The sequence below is a fragment of the Mobula hypostoma genome, chromosome 4, assembly GCF_963921235.1.
Source record: "Mobula hypostoma chromosome 4, sMobHyp1.1, whole genome shotgun sequence".
In the NCBI taxonomy this organism is placed as follows: Eukaryota; Metazoa; Chordata; class Chondrichthyes; order Myliobatiformes; family Myliobatidae; genus Mobula; species Mobula hypostoma.
This window is the reverse complement of record NC_086100.1, coordinates 77,468,634-77,490,729: the sequence shown is the minus strand read 5'-3', so window position 1 is coordinate 77,490,729 and position 22,096 is coordinate 77,468,634. Positions and strand designations below refer to the sequence as shown.

General features: G+C 38.5%; 1 protein-coding gene across 1 annotated transcript in view; it reads right to left on the bottom strand.

The window, feature by feature from the left end:
- Positions 1 to 589: 589 nt before the first annotated feature.
- Positions 590 to 22,096, bottom strand: part of LOC134345414 (ephrin type-A receptor 3-like) — a 380,595-nt gene continuing 359,088 nt past the window's right edge. The window contains exons 12-17 of the mRNA XM_063046042.1: positions 21,046 to 21,107; positions 14,105 to 14,314; positions 11,936 to 12,085; positions 10,324 to 10,517; positions 10,030 to 10,185; positions 590 to 6,037 (exon numbers count right to left, since the gene is read on the bottom strand). Of these exons, the coding sequence (XP_062902112.1) occupies positions 5,923 to 6,037; positions 10,030 to 10,185; positions 10,324 to 10,517; positions 11,936 to 12,085; positions 14,105 to 14,314; positions 21,046 to 21,107 (887 nt within the window). The 3' untranslated portion in view covers positions 590 to 5,922. The remainder of the gene's footprint in view (positions 6,038 to 10,029; positions 10,186 to 10,323; positions 10,518 to 11,935; positions 12,086 to 14,104; positions 14,315 to 21,045; positions 21,108 to 22,096) is intronic.

The following is a 22,096-nucleotide window of genomic DNA, read 5'->3' as shown; positions in this document are numbered from 1 at the left end:
AAATGTCTCTGGATTCTCGTGAGTCTTTGATAATACCGTGATATACAACATTTTGGCATCTTGTTCATGCAGTATTAATGTGCTAAATTAGAAACAGCATAGTGGAGCAGGGAATTCAGCAGCTGCTTTGTGGAGTTTGCATGTGTACTTCCTCTAGATGCTCGTTACCTCCCACATCACAAAGAGATGCAGATTGGTAGGTCAGTTGTCCACTCATCTGTAGGTGATTGGGATAGTAAATGAGGTGAGGGAGAATGAGGAGAATGAGAAAAGAATTTAAAGAAAGTATTAATGCAGAATTAGTGTACATACAAGGTTGATAGTTGGTGTAAACTCGATAAGCTGAAGGGCAACCACTTCGGGCAACCTGAATTCAAATAGCAATGGCAAAGATGTGGCCAGTTGGGTGAAAAAGTTTCCTTGCAAATGAAGTGTATGGATCAAAGGAAACATCTTTCTACTAAACGTGTGTCCTGCATGTGGGAATCCTGAACACTATTAGGAAAAAGAAGATTACTTGATTGCAGAAACTTGTTCTGTCAGTCAACACCAAGTAGAATAAGTTGGAGACAGAAGTCTTGTAGGTGGAAAAAAAATCAAAAATATTTGCATATTTATTACAGCGACATAAAAATGAAAACCAAGCTGATGCATCACCAGCAAGCTCCTTGGAGCAATATGGAGGAACAATGGCCACTAGATACAGCAAACTGAGAATAAGATTCACAAATTAAGAAGCATAAATTAATACATACATTGCAAAAAGGCCACAGTTTCGTATCTCACACACACTCATCTGCGACCAGGTTCATCAGCCTTTAGAGCTGTGCCAACAGACTGGGCTGATGACAAGAAGAACAGGTAACAATAAAAAGCATTGAGACAGTCATCAAATAGTTTCAAAGTAAATGTTCTCATTGCTCAGAATGTTCCAACACTTTACGAGGAAGTTACTCAATTACAAAAATTCTTTACTAAACTGACATGAGCAGTGGCAAAAGGCTGAAACGCCAATTGCTTCTATTTCTTAAGAGAAAAAGCCCTTTAATAACTCTAGGCAAATCCATGAATACTTGCTAACCCTCATTTCCATGGCACGTGTGGCCTACCTATAGAAATAATGCCAGAAGAACTGACCTTGCAAGATGCTACAGTAAAACTAGTGTCCAGAGTGAGAATTCCAAATAACCTTCCTCTTATTTTCCCCATACCCCTTAGTGACCATCACTTTACTCGTGTTGCTTCCTAGCTCAGGTTATCTAATCTTTGTATTGTAATAACTTGCTAAGTATCTGAGATGAGGACAGAGGAACAGAAAATAATTTTAGTACCACTGTTATCCTATGCACATTTGTATTTGTTTTATTTTTGCAGGACTTATCTGGTGTCCTACATGACTAAACATTCTAAAGTACTTAGAAGTCATGAAGCAACATACACAGAATGTTGAAGGAACTCAGCAGGTCGATCAGCATCTATGGAAATGAATAAACAGTCAACATTTTGGGCCGAGACCCTTCTTCAGGACTGAGCATGAAGTCATGAAGCAGTCTTTAATGTATAATTTCAGATAGTAAGTGAACTTGAGAACACCTCTGGATTAAACGCAATACAACTGATTCAATGTCATGTCACCCAGTTGTGTTCAGCCTCCAAATACAATTGTTTGATTAGCACAGTCCTAAGTGCCTTCAATAAAAATTTATCACAAAGGAGAGTTGTTACCCTTCATTTATCACAAATGTTACTTTCTTCTCAAATATGCAGACTTTTCCAAATGGAAGCCATTTTTTCAGGTATTCTGCAGGTACTGATGGAACTGGTCCAGCTTTTAGTAATTTTAAAAATTCACAATTATAAACATTCTATACTTAAGTCAGTTACGCTGTACATTTTATACAATATGGTACAATATTTGTTTCCTGTTCTGCTATTGCCATGATGCAGATACAAAATGGTGGAGCTCTGTATATTAAAAACTCGTCTGTTCTTCCTAGAGAGTAAATCGACAGGTAAATGAAACCTGAAAGAAGTAAAATTACCTTGAAGAATCTTTCACTATTCAGTTTGTCCTCGAATGAACTAAAATATGAATTTGTAAAAGTCAGATGAACATGGTGCAATCAGTAGCTCTTATTAAATTCAACCATCTTATTTTCTCCTTATCTGCTACATTTCTCAGTCTTGTCCTATCCTTTACAGATCTCTCCACCCATTTATCCTTACTGTTTGTTTCTTTGTTGATGGTATACACTACACAGATTGACCAACTTGACGTAAATCTGTTTCAGCTTCATTCTAATGCAATAATGTGGGTACGTAGCAACTCTAAGTCACACCTGGGTAAGAGGTGTGGATGAAGCATGATCTTGTGACATCTTAGTTTTAAAACTGCTGAAAAAAATGTAATTATACAAGCATTCCAATAGGTTTATGCTGTAAATTTGGGACTCATGGCCTTGTAATACTCTTAGCTGTTGGTGACCTTAAACAGATATAACTACTTGCACAATTTTCATCACTTCTTTGCCACAGTTAACATTTGTGGGATGGATTGATACTTAATGCAGCCACATTTCTAACTGGTGCTTAATATAAAGAGTGCCCACCTTGTAATATTCAAAGTAATTCAAAAGATGTTTTTCAACAATTCCTATTTTGCTCGAGAATCATTAGAATTTTTCTCACTGACAGTCCACAAATATTTTCATTAAAAAATTTTCTAAACCCACTGTTTAGCTTCCTCCCCAAATATATGCAATTTTGGTTCCAAGCTATGAACTTAATTTTGTGGATTTTACATAAGAAACAGCTGAGCTTCATAATACCATTTCAATACATCCTTTGGAAATGATGTAATTAAGGCAAATTATACCTTCATAACTTCATAATGTTTACATGGGGAACTATTTCCTGCAGGCTTTGGGTGTAGTCTCCATTGCTAACAGTTAGAAGTACATCTTTTTTTGAACGAAGATTCACAGAAGAATCTTTGCTCTTTCTGACCATAATCCATCGAAATGAATCTAGAGCAGGGGTTCCCAACCAAGGGTCCATGGACACCATGGTTGATGGTAGGCATCCATGGCATAAAAAAGGTTGGGAACCCCTGATCTATAGAGATAAAGATTAACAAACGATCAGAAAATAATTATTCAACTTTTTATTTGCAACGAAATCAGAAAATACGAGAAAACTTAGCAAGCCACCAGCATCTCTGGAGAGAGAAACAGCCATTATTTCTGGTCTGTCACCTTTGTGTGTTCTGATGAAGGGTCACAGATCTGAAGCATTGACTGTTTCTCTACCCACAGATGCTGGCTGACTTACTAAACTTTTCCAGTATTTTCCATTTTAGTGTGATTCCCAGCATCTGCAGGTCTTTTTTAACTTCAAACTTTGATTTGTGACTGTTTGTTTAAAAAAGTATTGGTAACATTTAAATTAATTATACTAAAGTGATAAATATAATTGGCTCAGTTAATAATATTTGTTGATGGAGTTTTGTTTGGAATCTACTTGTATGAGCCTTAGAAGATTGTAGAAAGTACAGTTGATTATTTTAGAGACAGGAAAGATATAAAAAATATGTTCTTAATGGTGGTAAACTGGACATAACTACCTTCTACAGAACAGGACAATCCTTTATGTTCAACAGTTCCAGACTTAACTCTCCAATGATTCCCTTCTTAACTCCCCTTTCCTATGCTTCTCCTTTTCGGATTTTAGTAGGTACAGAAAGAAATCTGGTGCTCATGTCGGCTGAGAGGGGGAGGAAAAAGATATTTCAATCTTCAGAAACTTGCGTAATGGCAATTCTGAGCAGCAATGAGACCCAAAGAGAGATAAGGTTTATCGTTGCCCTGTCCCTATCTTAGCGTGCAGTAGGATGAGAGCTAATGATATTGAAAAATAGATAGCAACACACAAAAAATGCTGGAGGAATTCAGCGGCTCAAGCAGCATCTATGGAAATGAATGAACAGTTGGCATTTCGGGCTGAGACCCTTCATCGGGACTGAAAAATAAATGGTTGTAGCTTTGTATTTCATATGAAATCATAGTTAAAAATGATTGCAGTGTGACTGATTTCAATCTTTCTTCTCCTCGGTACTTATTCCTGCTGACATTTCCTTTGATTTGCATATGTGCCTATGTGAATATTAGATTGACAGGGCACTAATCTGCATTGCCTACACCTCTCCTCCTTATGTACTTGTTGAACTCTAACTCTGAATGTAGTAACTGGAAAGAAAAAAAATACATGATGGTATAGCTAAACTGATGGACTATTTAAATGTGCATTATACCTCGTGCAGTTCCACAATTTAGCCACCGTGTGCATCATCCACAAAATGTGATTGCAATTACCCAGGACACTCCACCTTCCCATATCCTTCACTATCAAGAACACATGCTTCAGTTGCATGGGAACACCATATCTACAGGTTCCCCTTCCGAGTTGTACAGCATCCTGATTTAGAACTATCGTGCCAATCCGTCTTTGTTGCTGGGCTTTTAATCCTGGAACTTCCGCAGAATTCCATCATCAGAAGGATTAAAACAGTCACAGAAAGTAATGGATCACACTCTCATCAGGGGCAGGTAAGGATAGACAATAAATACTGTCCATGTCTGAGAAATTAATAAATGCAGAAAGTTATGCTTGATACAGTGGGTTTAAGATATTTCATACATGGTACATAAAAATGATAGCATCAAAGACAAGCAATTTGAATGTCTAGTGTTCCAGTCAACAGACCTGTATCATTATTGGCTCTTAACTCGACAGCAAAATAAGCTTTGTTTTTTTTTGAGAGAAATCCTCTTTTTTGTAACACAATCAAAATTGAAATCTGAAATTACTTAACTATTCTTTTAGTTTCTTCAACAGTTGTACATCACCAGATTCGGTCCCTTTTCTGTATAATTTCAAGGCTCTCACTTGTCAGCCATTCACTTTCCACCAATATAGCTCACATAAGCTCACCTTCAATATGTTGAACCTAGAATCCAAACTCCATTTTGTAATTTGAGTTCAGATCTTAATTTGAATTCTATCGTGGGTTTATTGCATATAATATTATATGACAGGTGTTCCTTTTTAATAATTAGTGGTTAAGGATTTAATCACCTACACTTGGCTCAGTAAATTAATATTGTTGAATTCATAAGATTTGGGCATACCCCATTAAACATTAAATAAGCCTTGAAGACCCATCCTTAGAATTGCCTAAGCAATAATTTTCAGTTAACTTGACCTTGGGTTTCCTAACCATTTAACTCTGTACTTGTCTTCAGTGTGGCTTCTAATTTAGAATAAAAACCCTAAATACAGCCAAGTTTTGATCTACTTGAGCACGAGCAACTGATTCTATATATTCCATTTATTTAGTCATCCAGCAGTCATTCATTTAAGCTATTTTCAAACCTGGAACTGAATCTTACTCCCAACTCTTTGCATGGGATAACACATGAATGGAATATTCACTTACTATACTAGCAGCTGCTGAGCTCGTTGAGCTGCTTTGTACCAGTAATGAGCTTCTTTTCACAATTATCACTGAGATTTAGATAAAAAATAAAACAATAAGAAATGAGATGGCTATTGTAAAGTATCATCTGTAGAGCACGAAGTCTACGTTTAAAAAGCTACCCTTTTCCCTGCAATGAATCATACCATGACTTTTCAGCACATCTTTTTCTTTCTCATTGCAAAGTTTGAGTGAAATGTGCTGATAATTATCTTGCTGCTGGGAATGCCATTGCATGCTGTATAAATGCTGGGTGTGGGTTTTGAAGGAAGGCTGATTTCTCTGCATTAGTGATAAAAGAGCAGTCATTTACAGGAAGAAAGCAGGGCATTCAGTAGCTTTCTTTTTCTCAAAGAGTCCAACCACTCTGCTTTGCTGCGGCGATTTTGTTATACTTGAATGTGTGTTCCATGTATCTGGTTGGCCATGGTGTAAAGGTTCTGAATGCTCCAGAGGATCCGCTTCTGGTGCCCAACTAATGTTACTCCAATTCTGCAGAGGTCACTAAAAAGAGAGAAGTCAATCAGACCGACAAATTAAAACCACCAGCTTGATTCAATATTTTGTATATATATTCTACAGATGCTCTTATCTCTCTAGGTGAGGCACCAAACTATATAAATAGCTGTGAATTTAGAATGAAAGCAAGACTTTAAACATGAAAAAGCCAAGAGTGGTAATGAAAATATTAAAAAATCATGCATTTCACTGTATTAACAGTATTTTAAATGAGTTTGTATTGTAGATCACACTAATAACCAAAAAATAAGTTGAAAATTTCAGGTTTGCGGAGACTTTTGAAGGTGAGGAACGAAACTACAATGCACGAAATATGTAACATCTAACTAAAAGATGGGATTTCGCAAAGCTAGTACTGAGGGGAATTGTCTGTACCAAGTCTATATTGGAAATGGTGAAAGTTAAGGTAGAATTCAAACCCTATTAGGAGGGAAACTAAAATGGAACCAAAGCATATTAACCAAGGCAATGCGGAATTGCTATAGCAACAGTTAAGTTTAATGATATTTTCAAAACCATGAATTGCTATGTAAAGGAGGAATTGATAATGAATGCCACAGGGGAACAAGTGGTAAGTGATTAGCATTATGCAGTTAGGAAGCAGACTGGATTATTCAATATTTAAAGGTTGAGGGGCAGGTATGCCACGGTGAATTGTACAGCAAATTCTTTAGAGATGCTAAACTATGTGCCAGGACTACCTAACACTGCTTTCATTGAGAGTGTGACCAATTAATGATGGTGGGGTAGAATATCAGAGAGAAACCCCCAATCTCCCACTGACAATGAAGAGAGGGACTGGGAAATACAAGGTAGCCATTCCAAAACTGCATGCTAAAACCACACAACATTTTGCTAATGTGAAAAATTTAGTGACAGCACTTCTCTTGTACGTGGTTTTGTGACCAAGTTTAGAGTTTTGTTACAAATGTTACAAAATTACACATCAACTCAAAATAAATCTATCATCAAACTGCAGTCCAGCATAAAAATAGTAAGAGTTCATCCATGGTATATTTCTTGTGAAATTAGCACCATTAGCTCAGAAGGGTAAGGGAAAGGAAGAAGGCAGCCGTAATAGGGGACTCTATAGTTAGGGGGTCAGACAGGCGATTCTGTGGAAGCAGGAAAGAAACGCGGATGGTAGCTTTCCTCCCAGGTGCCAGGATCCGGGATGTTTCTGATCATGTCCACGGTATCCTGAAGTGGGAAGGTCAACAGCCAGATGTCGTGGTACATATTGATGACAATGACATAGGTAAGAAAAAGGAAGAGGTCCTGAAAACAGACTACAGGGAGTTAGGAAGGAAGTTGAGAAGCAGGACCTCAAAGGTAGATATCTCGGGATTACTGCCTGTGCCGCACGACAGTGAATATAGGAATAGAGTGAACTGGAGGATAAATGCATGTCTGAGGGATTGGAGCAGGGGGCAGGGATTCAGATTTCTGGATCATTGGGACCTCTTTTGGGGCAGGTTTGACCTGTACAAAAAGGATGGGTTGTACTTGAATACGAGGGGAACCATCTTGGCAGGGAGGTTTGCTAAGGCTGTTGGGGAAAGTTTAAACTAGAGTTGCTGGGAGGTAGGAACCGAACTGAAGGGATGGAGGAAGCGGCTGTTAGCTCACAAATAGAGAAAGCTTGGAGACAGTGCGAGAGGGAGGATAGGCAGGTGATAGAGAAGGGACACGCTCAGACCGATGGTTTGAGGTGTGTCGATTTTAATGTAAGAAGCATCATGAACAAAGCGGATGAGCTTAGAGCGTGGATCAGTACCTTGAGCTATGATGTTGTGGCCATTACAGAGACTTGGATGGTTCAGGGGCAGGAATGGTAACTTAGAGTGCCAGGCTATAGATGCTTCAGAAAGGACAGGGAGGGAGGCAAAAGAGGTGGGGACATGGCACTGCTGATCAGAGATAGTGTCACGGCTGCAGAAAAGTAGGAAGTCATGGAGGGATTGCCTACTGAGTCTTTGTGGGTGGAAGTTAGAAACAAGAAGGGGTCAATAACTCTACTGGGTATTTTTTATAGACCACCCAATAGTAACAGGGACATAGACGAGCAAATAGGGAGATAGGTTCTGGGAAGATGTAATAATAACAAGGTTGTCATGGTGGGAGATTTTAATTTCCCAAATATTGGTTGGCATCTCCCTAGAGCAAGGGGTTTATATGGGGCGGAGTTGTTAGGTGTGTTCAGGAAGGTTTCCTGACATAATATGTAGATAAGCCTACAAGGCTTACTGAGAAAGTAAGGAGGCATGGGATGCAAGGGGACCTTGCTTTGCAGATCCAGAATTCACTTGCTCACAGAAGGCAAAGAGTGGATGTAGATGGGTCATATTCTGCATGGAAGTCGGTGATCAGCGGAGTGCCTCAGGGATCTGTTCTGGGACTCATTCTCTTCGTGATTTTTATAAATGACCTGGATGCGGATGTGGAAGGATGGGTTAGTAAATTTGCTGACGATACAAAGGTTGGGGGTGTTGTGGACAGTGTGGAGGCCTGTCAGAGGTTACAGCGGAACATTGATAGGATGCAAAACTGGGCTGAGAAGTGGGAGATGGAGTTCAACCCAGGTAAGTGTGAGGTGGTTCATTTTGGTAGGTCAAACATGATGGCAGAATATAGTATTGATGTTAAGACTCTTGGCAGTGTGGAGGATCAGAGGGATCTTGGGGTCCAAGTCCACAGGGCACTCAAAGCTGTAACATTACCTCTCGGCTCTTAAACTCAATCCCATGGTTGATGAAGGCCATACACCATATGCCTTCTTAACCACAGAGTTAACTTGCGCATTCAAGAAGTAAAGAAGGGCTTATGAACGGTTCAAAAACCTAGGCAATGATAGAGATCTAGAAGATTATAAGGCTAGCAGGAAGGAGTTTCAGAATGAAATTAGGAGAGCCAAAAAGGGCCATGAGAAGGCCTTGATTAGCAGGATTAAGGAAAACCCCAAGGCGTTCTACAAGTATGTGAAGAGCAAGAGGATAAGACGTGAGAGAATAGGACCAATCAAGTGTGATAGCGGAAAAATGTGTATGGAACCAGAGGAGATAGCAGAGATACTTAACGAATACTTTGTTTTAGTATTCACTATGGAAAATGATCTTGGCGATTGTAGGGATGAAATATTAAATGAAAAACAAAAATTTTGTATACAAGCTTCCCATTTTCCAAAGTAGAGCATTAACCCACAGCGCAATTTGAGAAATGGATTGCGAAATGGTTAAATAAATGTCAGTTTTGAGGTTTGGTCTCTCAATCTACCTGGTTAAACAATTCTGGTCATCATGCTTTAAGAATGATTTGAAGAGGCCAGAAAGGTTACAAAATGGATTAATTAGAATGGCTCCAGGGCAGAGGGATTACAGCTAAAATGTTTGGTTGTAGAATCTGGTATTGTTCTCCTTGGAGAACAATAGGTTGAGGGGAGACTTGATGGAGGTATACAGTCTTGTCAAGGGCAAACAAAAGGATGTTTTCCCATTATCAAATAGATCCAGGCCTAAAATAAACAGATTTAACATTTTGGGCAAGAGATACAAAGACATAATTGGACAAAAAAACTTTTGTATAGTCTGTCAGGATTTAAAGTTTACTGCCTGGTGGGAACTGAATCAGTCAGTCTTCAAAAGGACACTGGATGGGCAATTGAGAGAAAATATTTTGCTGAATTTTCTTGAGTAAGAGACAGGTGAACTGTTTTAGCAGGAGCTGGCAGAGATAGGCCAAATGGTCTTCTGTACTAACTTACTTTTATGTTATAACAATACTATGATTCAAATTATTTACAGGTATTATCTGAACTTGAGCTTGACGAGCTTAGTTAATGGGTTATAAGATCAAAGATTCATAGTGATTACAAAATAGTTAAATGTAAAGGTGGAGTCATACTTTTAGAAACACTTAAATGAAAGACTCAAGATCTTAAAACAAGGAATCCATTGCTTCAGCATCACTGCTTACAATACCTGCTGTTTATGTACACAACAGTATCCAATGTGGCATAACCAGCTGATGAGAAATTCTCTTTGTATTGGCCCATTTTGATACCATCAAGCCATTCATCTACTGTAGAGAGGGTGGAAGTGTCTGGAGTACATGGATCCTGTAACATACTGCCTGACCTGTGTATACACAAAAGAAAATTGTCAGAAGTTGAAGCACTTCTTTCTATCTCAAACTAATTTCTTTCAATCACCTTTGTCCTTTTGATCTTTGAAAAGTTAGACTTCTATTTCAATATTATTAGTGATTAGTCTTACCAAGCTGCATCATTAGCTAATGTTTTGAGGCAACTAGGATTTCGTATCAGCTTGTCAAGAATGTTCACGATCTGGCCAAATTTTGGTCTATCTCCACGTGCTTTTTGCCAGCAATCCAACATCAATTGGTGAAGCACAGCAGGACAATCCATTGGTGCAGGCAGGCGATATCCTTCATCTATTGCTTTTATCACCTGTGGTGGATGCAAAAGTTTTTATCCCGACTTTCACTTAATACATTTACTAGTTCTTGCAAGTTACACATCCCAAAGAACTAAGGCACTTTTCACACGTTTGTGTTTAATAAATAAAATAGAATATGTTAGAAATGAAATGAAGCACAGCATTGCCAAACTATTGTAAAAATATTAATAATATGAAAATTAATAAGAAAATACTTTTGACAATTTTATTCAGTGTTCTGGAAGAATGGATTAACTATTGACATGTGCATAGAGACAAATTTAATAGATGCAGCAGGTTATGCAATTCTTTGGTAGCATCTTGATCAGCAAATACAGGTGAGAACTGATTCTTAATTAGCAACTGCTAATAATAATCTCTTTGCAGTAAGTATTCAAATGAGCCACTGGGATTTTGAATAATATGCCCTTATAATGGTATCAGTAATAAGAAATAGTTGCTTAAACAATTCTAGAAACTTTTTGTTTGGAAAGATTTGGCTCAGCCTATGGAAAAAACGTGTTAAGAGAAAAATAACTTGTTAAAATAGATTTGGCTATAAGAAGCTGCTGTCAATAATGGCAGTCATCCAACTTTCAAATATATATAAAATATTTTGATCTTGATGAAGAGACTTGTTGGCTCATTAGAGGTCATTGTTGCTGAAGAGTTTCTGATCTCATTGCAGGACCAGGATGACCATTCAAAAATACAATATACAGGCTTCAACCAGTCCTTCCAGAAATCAGTCTGAGTAGTCCCTTGGAGGTGGCTTATAGTATTTTATCTTAACTTAGCAATTAGCTATCTAAATTCTTTTTTCAATAAATATAATTTTTAATCTCAAAATATTTATTTGGCACAATTATCACCCACTTTCACATGTTCCTTTCTGCCTACTGAGTTACATAACACAACCATTGAACTGTGGCAAATTTGTATTAGGAACTTAGCAGAATTTAATATTTTCTCTTTTGAAACTTTGCTTTTGAATCACCTGCTACCTTGGTGAGCCTAAATATTATTCTCTTAGCCTGTCCTTTATAACAAATTAGCCACTACTCAGGCTGAGGTGCCCCGTTCCATCTCATGAGCAACGTTTAGTTTATTGTGAATAAGGAGAGGTAATACATTCATTCGTTCAGTCAATGGGGCGAGAAAAGTCATTGAAAATTTGCAACCTAGTGACATTGAAATGAAGGTCATCAAAAATGGACACAATGTTGATGTACTAAGAGAATGAACTGTTCTCTTGAGAACAAATCCTGATTAAAGGGAAGGGAGCAAACTGGCAAGGTAGAAATATGTATTGGTGACTCTTGCTGTAATGTAATGTAGAATATCACAAGGATAAGTGATAATACATTTAAAAAAAACATAATACATTTTTTTAAAAATCCATAGCCAAGCATGTGTTTTTGCTACTTACATCCTGATTGGACATTTCCCAGTAAGGCCTTTCTCCATATGACATCACTTCCCACATAACAATCCCATAACTCCACACATCACTGGCAGAAGTGAATTTGCGGTAAGCAATAGCCTCTGGGGCTGTCCATCGGATAGGTATCTTTCCTCCCTGAAAATGTATGTAGGCAAAATGCTTGAGATGCAGATATTCCATTTAAATCATGCATAAATAGTTTGTAACATCTGCATTGAGCAAATCTTGTCCTGAGTTATCAGGATCAAGTGGATAGACTAGGACAATATTCCTTGGGGCGTGGGGCAGCACGTTAGCATAGTGGTTAGCACAAAGCTTTACAGTACCAGTGACCCCAGGTTCAATTCCCACCACTGGCTGTAAGGAGTTTGTACGTTCTCCCCACCCCCATGTGGGCTTCCTCCAGGTGCTCTGGTTTCTTCCTACAGTGCGAAGACGTACCACTTGGTGGGTTAATTGGTCATTGTAAATTGTTACGTGATTAACATCGAAGGGTTGCTGGCTGGTGCGGCTGGAAGGGCCTAGTCGGTGCTGTATCTCAATAAGTAAATAAATAAGTAAACAAACAAACAAACAATAAATAAAGACTGAAAGGTGATCTGACAGAAGTGTATAAGATCATGAGGCGTACAGACAAGATGAGTGCACTTAGTCTTTTTCCCATGGTTCCTATGAGTGATTTAATAGAAACATGAGGCACAATTTTTTTTTAACACAGTAAGTGATATATATAATCTACATTAAGGATGAGCTACCAGAGGAAATGGTTGAAACAAGTAAAATAATAACTCTTAAAAGATAGTTGGAGAGGTACATAGCCTAGCAGGGTTCAGAGGAATATGGACAAACGGAATATGGAGCTTCAATGATAATTTGTCTGACATGACTGTTAGGCTGAAGGGCCTATGTTCATGCTCTATGACTCTGATTCACATTTGTTGACTAATTTGTAATAGAATTAGTCAATTTACACTCTCATGCTTATTGATTTAATTAACACTATAAGCTCTTATCAGCTATGGTCAGCATAATAAGTTCATACTTTGAAGGAACTTTCGAGGGCCTACCTTATCCCAGCCTTTTAATACCATACTTCTATTAACATTTTGTTTGAAAAATTGCATTCTGCTTTTACACTTCAATGCCTGGGGTCTAACTTTAAGAGTACATTTCCAATATGGTGCCAGGAAAAAGTGGAAGCAGATTCAACAGTAACATCTGACAGACAGCTGGACATAAAAAGAATTAATTTACAAGGTGAGGGGTGGGGAGGATATGAAATGACAGATTGTGGACTTAAACAGTAACGTACTTTTATACAAGGTCAATGGGTAGAATTTTTCTTTTTGCTTGATACTGTTTCTCCACATCAGGTTTACTGGTCTGTGTAAGTAACCATGGCTCCATAAAATCAGTCATTTATAAAATGAATGTAATTAATTGGAAGCACTTGCTTCTCTACTCCAGGTTGACCACAATTCTCTTGTGTATTTCTATTAGATTGCTAAAACTAAGCAGAGAGATTTTGTTTGAGACTCCTAGGTCAAACCAAAATGATGGTCCTGAACTAATGATAATCCAATGACTATGCAAGGAAAAGGAAGGAAGGTCCATCTATTATGGACTATCTACTATCAATAGATTCAAACAAGAGGACATGAGTTGAGAGTTAAAGGGCAAAAGTTTAGGGGTAACATGAGGGGGAACTTCTTTACTCTGAGAGTGGTAGCTGTGTGGAACGAGCTTCCAGCAGAAGTGTTGAGGCAGGTTTGATGTTGTCATTTAAAGTTAAGTTGGATAGAAATATGGACAGAAAAGGAATGGAGGGTTATGGGCTGAGTGCAGGTCAGTGGGACTAGGGAGAGTAAGAGTTTGGAACAGACTAGGAGGACCCAAATGGCCTGCTTCCGTGCTGTAATTGTTATATGGTTATTGTTATAATAGGTGGCTTGGATTTACTTTATAGACCTTCCCTGTACTGTTGTCTTGCTCTGTTAGTGGAGAACTATGTCATCTGAATTTTGATTTTGGATTTGAACACCATCTTCTGACATTGTGAGTGCTTAAACTGAGGTACACTGACAGGATCCAATAACTTAAATCAGGCATCACCCTTTGAAGTGCTAGAAACTCTAGCTCAATCCATCCACTCACCCTAGTTGTATAGGCTGCCTCCGGGTCATCCTCTAGCACGCGTGACAACCCAAAATCTGAAACCTTGCAGACAAAATTGCTGTTGACTAGAATGTTTCTTGCTGCAAGGTCCCGATGAATGTAATTCATATCTGAAAGATATTTCATCCCGGAGGCAATTCCTCTGAGCATTCCGACCAGTTGAATGACTGTGAATTGTCCATCATGCTTCTGCACATAATTATAAAACAGTTAATCAAAAATGTCATCTTTATATCAGGTACCAACCTATTAGAAGGAATAAAACTATCTACAAAGCTGAAGAGAGACAAATACAAACACAGTATGTTTCTTAAAAGTCTAGTCTTAAAAACCTCACGTGGTCTCTCAGCTTGTTTCAAGGCTGACTTTGGAAGCATGTGCTATTAAATCCTGCGAGAATCACGTAATGCACCACTTGTAGCAGTATATGAACTTGAATAGAAGTGATACTCTTGGGTTAAAAAAAGTTTCTTCAATAACATACTTGAAAACTGGTTAGGGACAAAGAAACTCATTTGCTGTAGAATTTCTGAACTTTGAATTGTTTCAATTTGAAGAGAGGACAATTCTGGGCAAAATGAAACTGAAGAAGTGAAACAATATTTATCTTGGATATGCAGTTGGTTAGGCACTGGTAGATGGAATGTACTTTAAAACCTTTGTGGATGTCTTAAAATCCATTTCAATTGGCAATTTTTATGTAAGTGTTCTGGACATTACATTCACCCATATGGATCAGCAAGCTACTGCTGGAGGAACTCAGCAGGTCACGCAGAATTTGAGAGAGGAAATTATTTGTCAACATTTTGAGTCAAACCCTTACATGAGGACCGAGGGTGAAGAGGCAAGATCCGCTCCCAGTCTTGAGAAAGGGCTTCAAATTGAAATGTCGACCATTCCTCCCACAGATGTTGCTTGACACACTGAGTTTCTCAGCAGGTTGTCTGTTGATCCAGATTCCAGCATTTGCAGCTCTTACGTCTCCACTCATGTGGACATCTGATGTACTCGATATACACTCTCTGAATTCCATCATCGTCCAACAAGGCTATTGATACATGATAAAGGCCATAAGGTACTTTAACGTCACACTTCTTTCTCCTCTACAGAATGAACCTGTAACTGAAGGTCGAGCCGTATTCCCAATGGGTCTTCATGTTTCTTATAGCTAATAGGAGCACATTCCCTACTTTGAATATGCAGTACGAAGGTTGATATGGTAGTCATGTTGTAGGCAATTGCCAGCTGCACTTGGTTGTTCATGGAAGAGCTGCTAGCCTTAATGTAGTTTTATGACTGGATTTCATCTTCATAAAAAGGTGTACTACACAGAGTCCAACCATGAAAGAAAGATCAATAAAGAATGAAAAATAAATGGATTTTTCCATCTGAACTAGGTGGTGTACGGAACGGTATCCTCTCAGCAGTGGGTGTTTTTTCGTAAATGCCATTAGAATGACCAAGCTATCACTACTGGGATGGATAGGTTGCACAGTTAATCAAGAATCTAGGCAGTTATAATGGTGCATACCAATGCATCCAATGCAGATGGGGTGAGGCGACTTCCTATCTGACCTAAGTGGGACAACTTCTAGGCTTCAATGTCATTCCTGCTTAGTGGCTAATAATTCCACAGTTTATTGACAAATTAGTGATTGCCAACATGTTTAAACAATTCATTTCTATGAATATTTCAAAATATGCAGAACTCCTCTAGGACAAGTACTGCACTGTGGCAATGGAATGATCTGCATGGATGGCACGCAAAACAAAGTTTTTACTGTACCTCAGTACATTTGGCAATAATAAATCAATTTTGGCATCTTTGGGGAAGTGAGCTGTGAAGATCTTTGGTCCAGGCACAACTACAAGCTTTTTCTCTTAAATAACATACCTTGCACTCAACTGCACTGCACTGAATGAGTCTAGTTCAAGTTTTGCATGACAGAAATCTGTCTCACAGCAATATCATTATTTATCTTGCTATTGGATATTACCAGTGAAGTGCGAGGTCAAGTTTACGGAACAGACTTCAGTACAAATGAAGTAGAAATATGGGTCTAGCTGCATGAAAATACATACACTAATTTCAAGTGATAATATTGAATTACTGAGGAGCTATTGATCAATTTTCATTCATGAATAAATTATAAAATCTATAATCATTACTCAGCTGGTTATGTTAAGCCTTGCATATGAAACAGTTGTGAATTATACTGATTAAATTTCAAAAGCACATTATCTTGAGTTGTTTAAGATTAATGCAGGAATCCAGTTCCATTATTCAAATTGCATGCTGTCCTTTACTTAAATTAGTCAACCTCATTTTCTACGTGTCTATCCAACACCGAGAACATGCCAATCTGTAACTCCATGCAAAGCAGCAGCCTGCCAACTGTGCCATAAAAGTAAAACCTGGATAAGCTAGCACCCATGAGACATCGCTAATTTTCCATATTATCGGTTATTACTCCTGGTAATACATTTATTTCACTTCCTATTTACATTACACAATAAAATAATACATTTTTCGTGAATTCGCTGAGTTTAATTGAGTGGGAACTAAGTTGTGGGGCATTTACAGGGAGTAGGAAATAGAACTCAGTGAGTTGTCTAGACAAGCTGACACATATCTAATCACAGCTCGGTCCACAAAACTTGCAGCCCCCTCAATGAGGTGGTGTATAGGAGTGAGAAAGATCAGTTGTTTGAAAGGTGTAGCAACAACAAACTCACATTCAATGTCAGCAAGACGAAGAAACTGATTGTTAATGGGGAAGCTGGGAGAATACACAGCAGTCCATAATGAGGAGTCAGCAGTGGAAAGGACGACAGCTTCAAGGTCCTGGGCACTATCTTCTCAGAGGATCTATCCTGGGCCCAACACATTGATGCAATCACAAAGACGGCTCTGTGTCATTAGGAGTTTGAGGAAATTTGATATGGCACCAAAGAGTCTTGCAAATTTCAATTGATGTAGGATGATGAGAATTCTGACTGGTTGCACCTCTGCCAGGTATGGAATCTCCAATGCACAGGATCACCAGAGGCTGTAAAAGGTTGTAGACTCAGCCAGTTCCACCAAAGGTACATCCTTCCCCGCCATCAAGGACATCTTCACAATCAAGGTGCCTCAAGAAGACAGCATCCATCATTAAAGACCCTTTCATCTGGGACATGCCCTCTTCTCATTCCTACCATTGGGGAAGAGGCACAGAAGCCTGAAGTCCCACACTCAATGTCAAAAACAGACCTATAACAACTCTGGAGGAGTTACAAACTACGACTGCGCATGTAACAATTATTTCCCGGGTGCTTCACCAGTCACAGCTTCATGGGAGAGTGGCAAAGAGAAAGCCACTGTTGAAAAAAACTCACATGAAATCTCAGCTAGAGTTTGCCAGAAGGCATGTAGAAGACTCTGAAGTCAGATGGAAGAAGATTCTATGGTCTGATGAAACCACAATTGAGCTTTTTGGCCATCAGACTAAACGTAAGCTGAACACAGCACATCATCAAAAACACACCATCCCTACCATGAAGCATGGTGGTGGCTGCATCATGCTGTGGGGATACTTCACTGCAGCAGGTCCTGGAAGGCTTGTGAAGGTAGAGGGTAAAATGAATGCAGCAAAATACAGGGAAATCCTGGAAGAAAACCTGATGCAGTCTGCAAGAGGACTGTGACTTGGGAGAAGATATGTTTTCCAGCAAGACAATAGCCCCAAGCATAAAGCCAATGCTACACAGGAATGGCTCAAAAACAACAAGGTTAATATCCTGGAGTGGCCAAATCAGAGGCCAGACTTCAATCCAATTGAGATTTTGTGGCTGGACTTGAAAAGGGCTGTTCACTCATTGTCCCCATGCAATCTGAAGAGCTTGAGCAGTTTTGTAAAGAAGAATTGGGAAAAATTGCAGTGTCCAGATGTGCAAAGCTGATAGAGACCTATCCACACAGACTCAAGACTGTAATTGCTGCTAAAGGTGCACCTACTAAATACTGACTTGAAGGGGTTGAATACTTAACAATCAATTATTTTGTGTTTTATAATTGTAATTAATTTAGATCACTTTGTAGAGATCTGTTTTCACTTTGACACAAAAGTCTTTTTCTGTTAATCAGTGTCAAAAAAAAGCCAAATTAAATCCACTGTGATTCAATGTTTTAAAACAATAAAACATGTATTCTTCAAAGTGGAGGTGTGAAAACTTTTTACAGGTACTGTATGTCAGTGATAATAATTCACTAAATCTGATTCTCAAACCTATCCTGACTGTAGATCTGGCTGCATATTTAACTCACACTAAAACCCCTGGCTCACACATCTGAGTGAGGCAGATGTCAAACTGTCAGGATTTCAGAACATACTAGAATATTGGAGTTAAGTCCACATCAGAAATCATGGATACCTGCCTTTTTCCAAACAAGAAGGGGAGATTTGGAGTGAAGGATATGATCAATACCATCTCTCATCTTATCCTCTTTTTCCCATTCCTATCAAAACAGTAACTGCAACATTGCTATTAGCCCTGGGGCTCCCATATACTTAAATTAGGTTGGAAAATTCCTAAAGGGTATTAGAGTCACTTACTTCTAATTGAAGTCTCAAATTTGTTACTTTCTTGTGGTAATTAACTTGAGCCCAGACAATGTAGGGTTGACAAAGAAGTGACATCTTGATTTGAGACTAATTTTGGAAGTCATTACAGAAACTCACTGGCTTTCGTGTTAACAGTGGGTAGTGGTTAGCACAATGCTTTACAGTACCAGTGACCTGGGTTCAATTCTCACTCTTGTCTGTAAGAAGCTTGTATGTTCTCCCTGTGACCGCTGGGTTTCCTCTAAGTGCTCCGATTTCCTTCCACAGTCCAAAAAGATATACTGGTTGATGGGTTAATTGGTCATTGTAAATTATGCAGCTATTAGGCTAACATTAAATTGGAGGTTGCTGGACAGCTTGAAGGGCTGGAGGGGCCTATTCTGTACAGTATGTCAATAAATAAATATATACACCTCACTCCTGTCCTGTCCTCTTGTAACCAGCTTACTGTATATTTGAATGAAAATATATTTTCCATCTAGTATTTGATTGTTACAGACTATTTATTTAAATTGCTACGAAATTTGTCTAAATATTTAATCACAAAGGATTTTAAACAATGCCTGTCTTCATAGCAGCTGGCATATTATTTGTGGCAGGAAATCAGATGGGAAGTGAGAGAGGAAGATGACTGATTGCAAAGAAAGTATACACTTTGGTAGGTACCTCCTGCAACCTAATAAAATGGCCACTGAGTGCATGTTCAGTATCTTCTGCTTTTGTAGCTCATCCGCTTCAAGGTTTGATGTGTTGTGCATTTAGAGATGCTCTTCAGCAGACCACTGTTGTAACGTGTGATTATTTGAGTTACTGTCGCCTTCCTGTCAGTTTGAACCAGTCTGGCCATTTCCCTCTTTCCTCTCTCATTAAGAACTCATTTTTCCCCACAGAACTGCTCTCATTGGATGTCTCTTTTTTGCACCATTCTCTGTAAACTCTTAGAGATTGCTGTGCATGAGAATCCCAGGAGATCAGCAGTTTCTGAGCTACTTGGACCATCGCATCTGGCACCAACAATCATTCCACATCCAACGTTACGTAGATCACATTTCTTCCATGGTATGATATTTGGTTTGAGCAATAATTAAACCTCGTGACAATATCTGCATGCTTTTATGCACTGAGTTGCCACATTCTTGCTGTTGACATTCTTTGCATTAACGGGCAGGTGTATAGGTGTACCTAATAAAGTGGCCACTGTGTATATATATTAATTCAAAGCATAATTCCTTTATGTCCTAAGCTTGGCATGGTGCATGGCAAATGAGCTATAATCGTAACTTGAGCTAATTGTGTAGCCAAAGGATGACTGGCAGAGTTTGAGCATCTTTAAATGGTTAAACCCAAGTAGGTTTTCTAGTAAACACCAATGCCTTGAATGGAAAAGTAGTGGATATGTCCCAGTCCATCACGGCAAAAGCCCATTATCAACATGCAGCGTCGTCACAATAAAGTAGCATCCATCATCAGGGATACCCCCCACCACACAAGTCATGCTCTCTTCTTGCTGCTGCCATCAGGAAGAAGGCACAGGAGCCTCAGGGATTCGTTCACACAGCCAGGTTCAGGAACAGTTATTATCCCTCAACCATCAGGCTCTTGAATCAAAGTGAATAACTTCACTTGCCCCATCACTGAAATGTTCCCCCAACCTATGGACTCACTTTCAAGGAATCTCATGTTTTCGATATTTACTGCTTAATTATTTATTATTCTTTCTATTTTTCTTTCTTTTTGTATTTCCGCAGTTTGTTGCCTGCCCTGTTGGTCCAGTCTGTCATTGAATCTATTCTGGTTATTGGTTTTATTCAGCATGCCCACAAGAAAATGATTCTCAGTGTTGCATATGGTGACATACATATACTTTGATAATAAATTTACTTTGAACTTTTGAACAACAAAAAAATCTAAAGGAAAACTTAACTGAGCATGCTCATTCAACAATTACCAAGCTGAAATCATCATTTTGGGGGTGAGGAGTGGAAGGAGGCAAATTCTAGATAGGACATGAAAATGAAAGACGGAATTCACTCCATTATTCCAAATGTTGCAGCTAATAACAATGGTGAAGGAAAGCTATAATTGAGTACCAATATAATTCAATGCGATACAATATTCAGAAAAGAAGTTAGGGCAAAGTGTACGCATATTCAAACATCCTTCTTGATTTGTAAATTAAACAGGAAACATCCATTTGTAACAATTCATTTTCATTTGTTTTAATTACTTAGGCAAAGTCTAGCTTCTCCTTTGGGTGAATCATTATCACTTCAATAATAAAAAATGTCATTACATTAATTATATAGCAGGCCATACCCTCAGAAATGAGTCGAGAGATCCATTCTCCATGTACTCAGTTATTATCATTACAGGTTTGCCTAAAGGAAGGAGAAAACAGCAGTGAATATAAAACAGTACAATCTAAGATTGTAAGGCTTATTTTTTCTTGTTAGTGAGACAGCATAATCAAATTCAATGTTCTGAAGACCTGCCTGATTGCATGCAGAATGAATGAATTTAAGCATTATCAAGAGATGAGGCTCCAAGCCACACTGGGATTGCATAATCTTAAAACATGTATACATATAAAACAAAAAGTGAGTACAAGATATTTTTTCTCAGATACTGGCACAGTAAATGTTTAAATCCCCATCTACTCTTGCTTTGAATCTTGAATAAAACATTGCTGTAATAATAACTATGGCTCAAAGGAATATGAGGCCATGGTGTATCATTAAAATCAGTTCTGCATTGGTAATTAAAGTCTGTTTATGAATCCAGTACAGGAGATTCTCTGCTATTGTATTCCTCCTACTAGATTTCATTAACCTTAATTTAGGCCTGATATTTAATATTAAAATGTATTCAGACTATATGACCATAAAATACAGGAGCAGAAGTAGGCCATTCAGCCCATTGAGTCTACTCCGCCATTCAATCATGGACTGATCCAATTCTTCCAGTCACCCCCACTCCACTGCCTTCTCCTGATACTCTTTGATGCCCTGGCTAATCAAGAACCTATCTATCTCTGCCTTAAATGCACCCAATGACTTAGCCTCCGCAGTCACTCATGGCAACAATTCCACAGATTTACCACCATCTGACTAAAGTAATTTCTCCGTATCTCTGTTCTAAATGGACGCCCTTCAAACCTGAAGTCGTGTCCTCTTGTCCTAGACTCCCCTACCATGGGAAATAACTTTTTCATATCTAATCTGTTCAGGCCTTTTAACATTTGTAATGTTTCTATGAGATCTCCCCTCATTCTCCTGAACTCCAGGGAATACTCAATTTACGCTGTTAAATATTTCAATTGAAAATGTCCTTGATGTGCAATAGGCATTGCCTGGTGTGCTGCACCAAC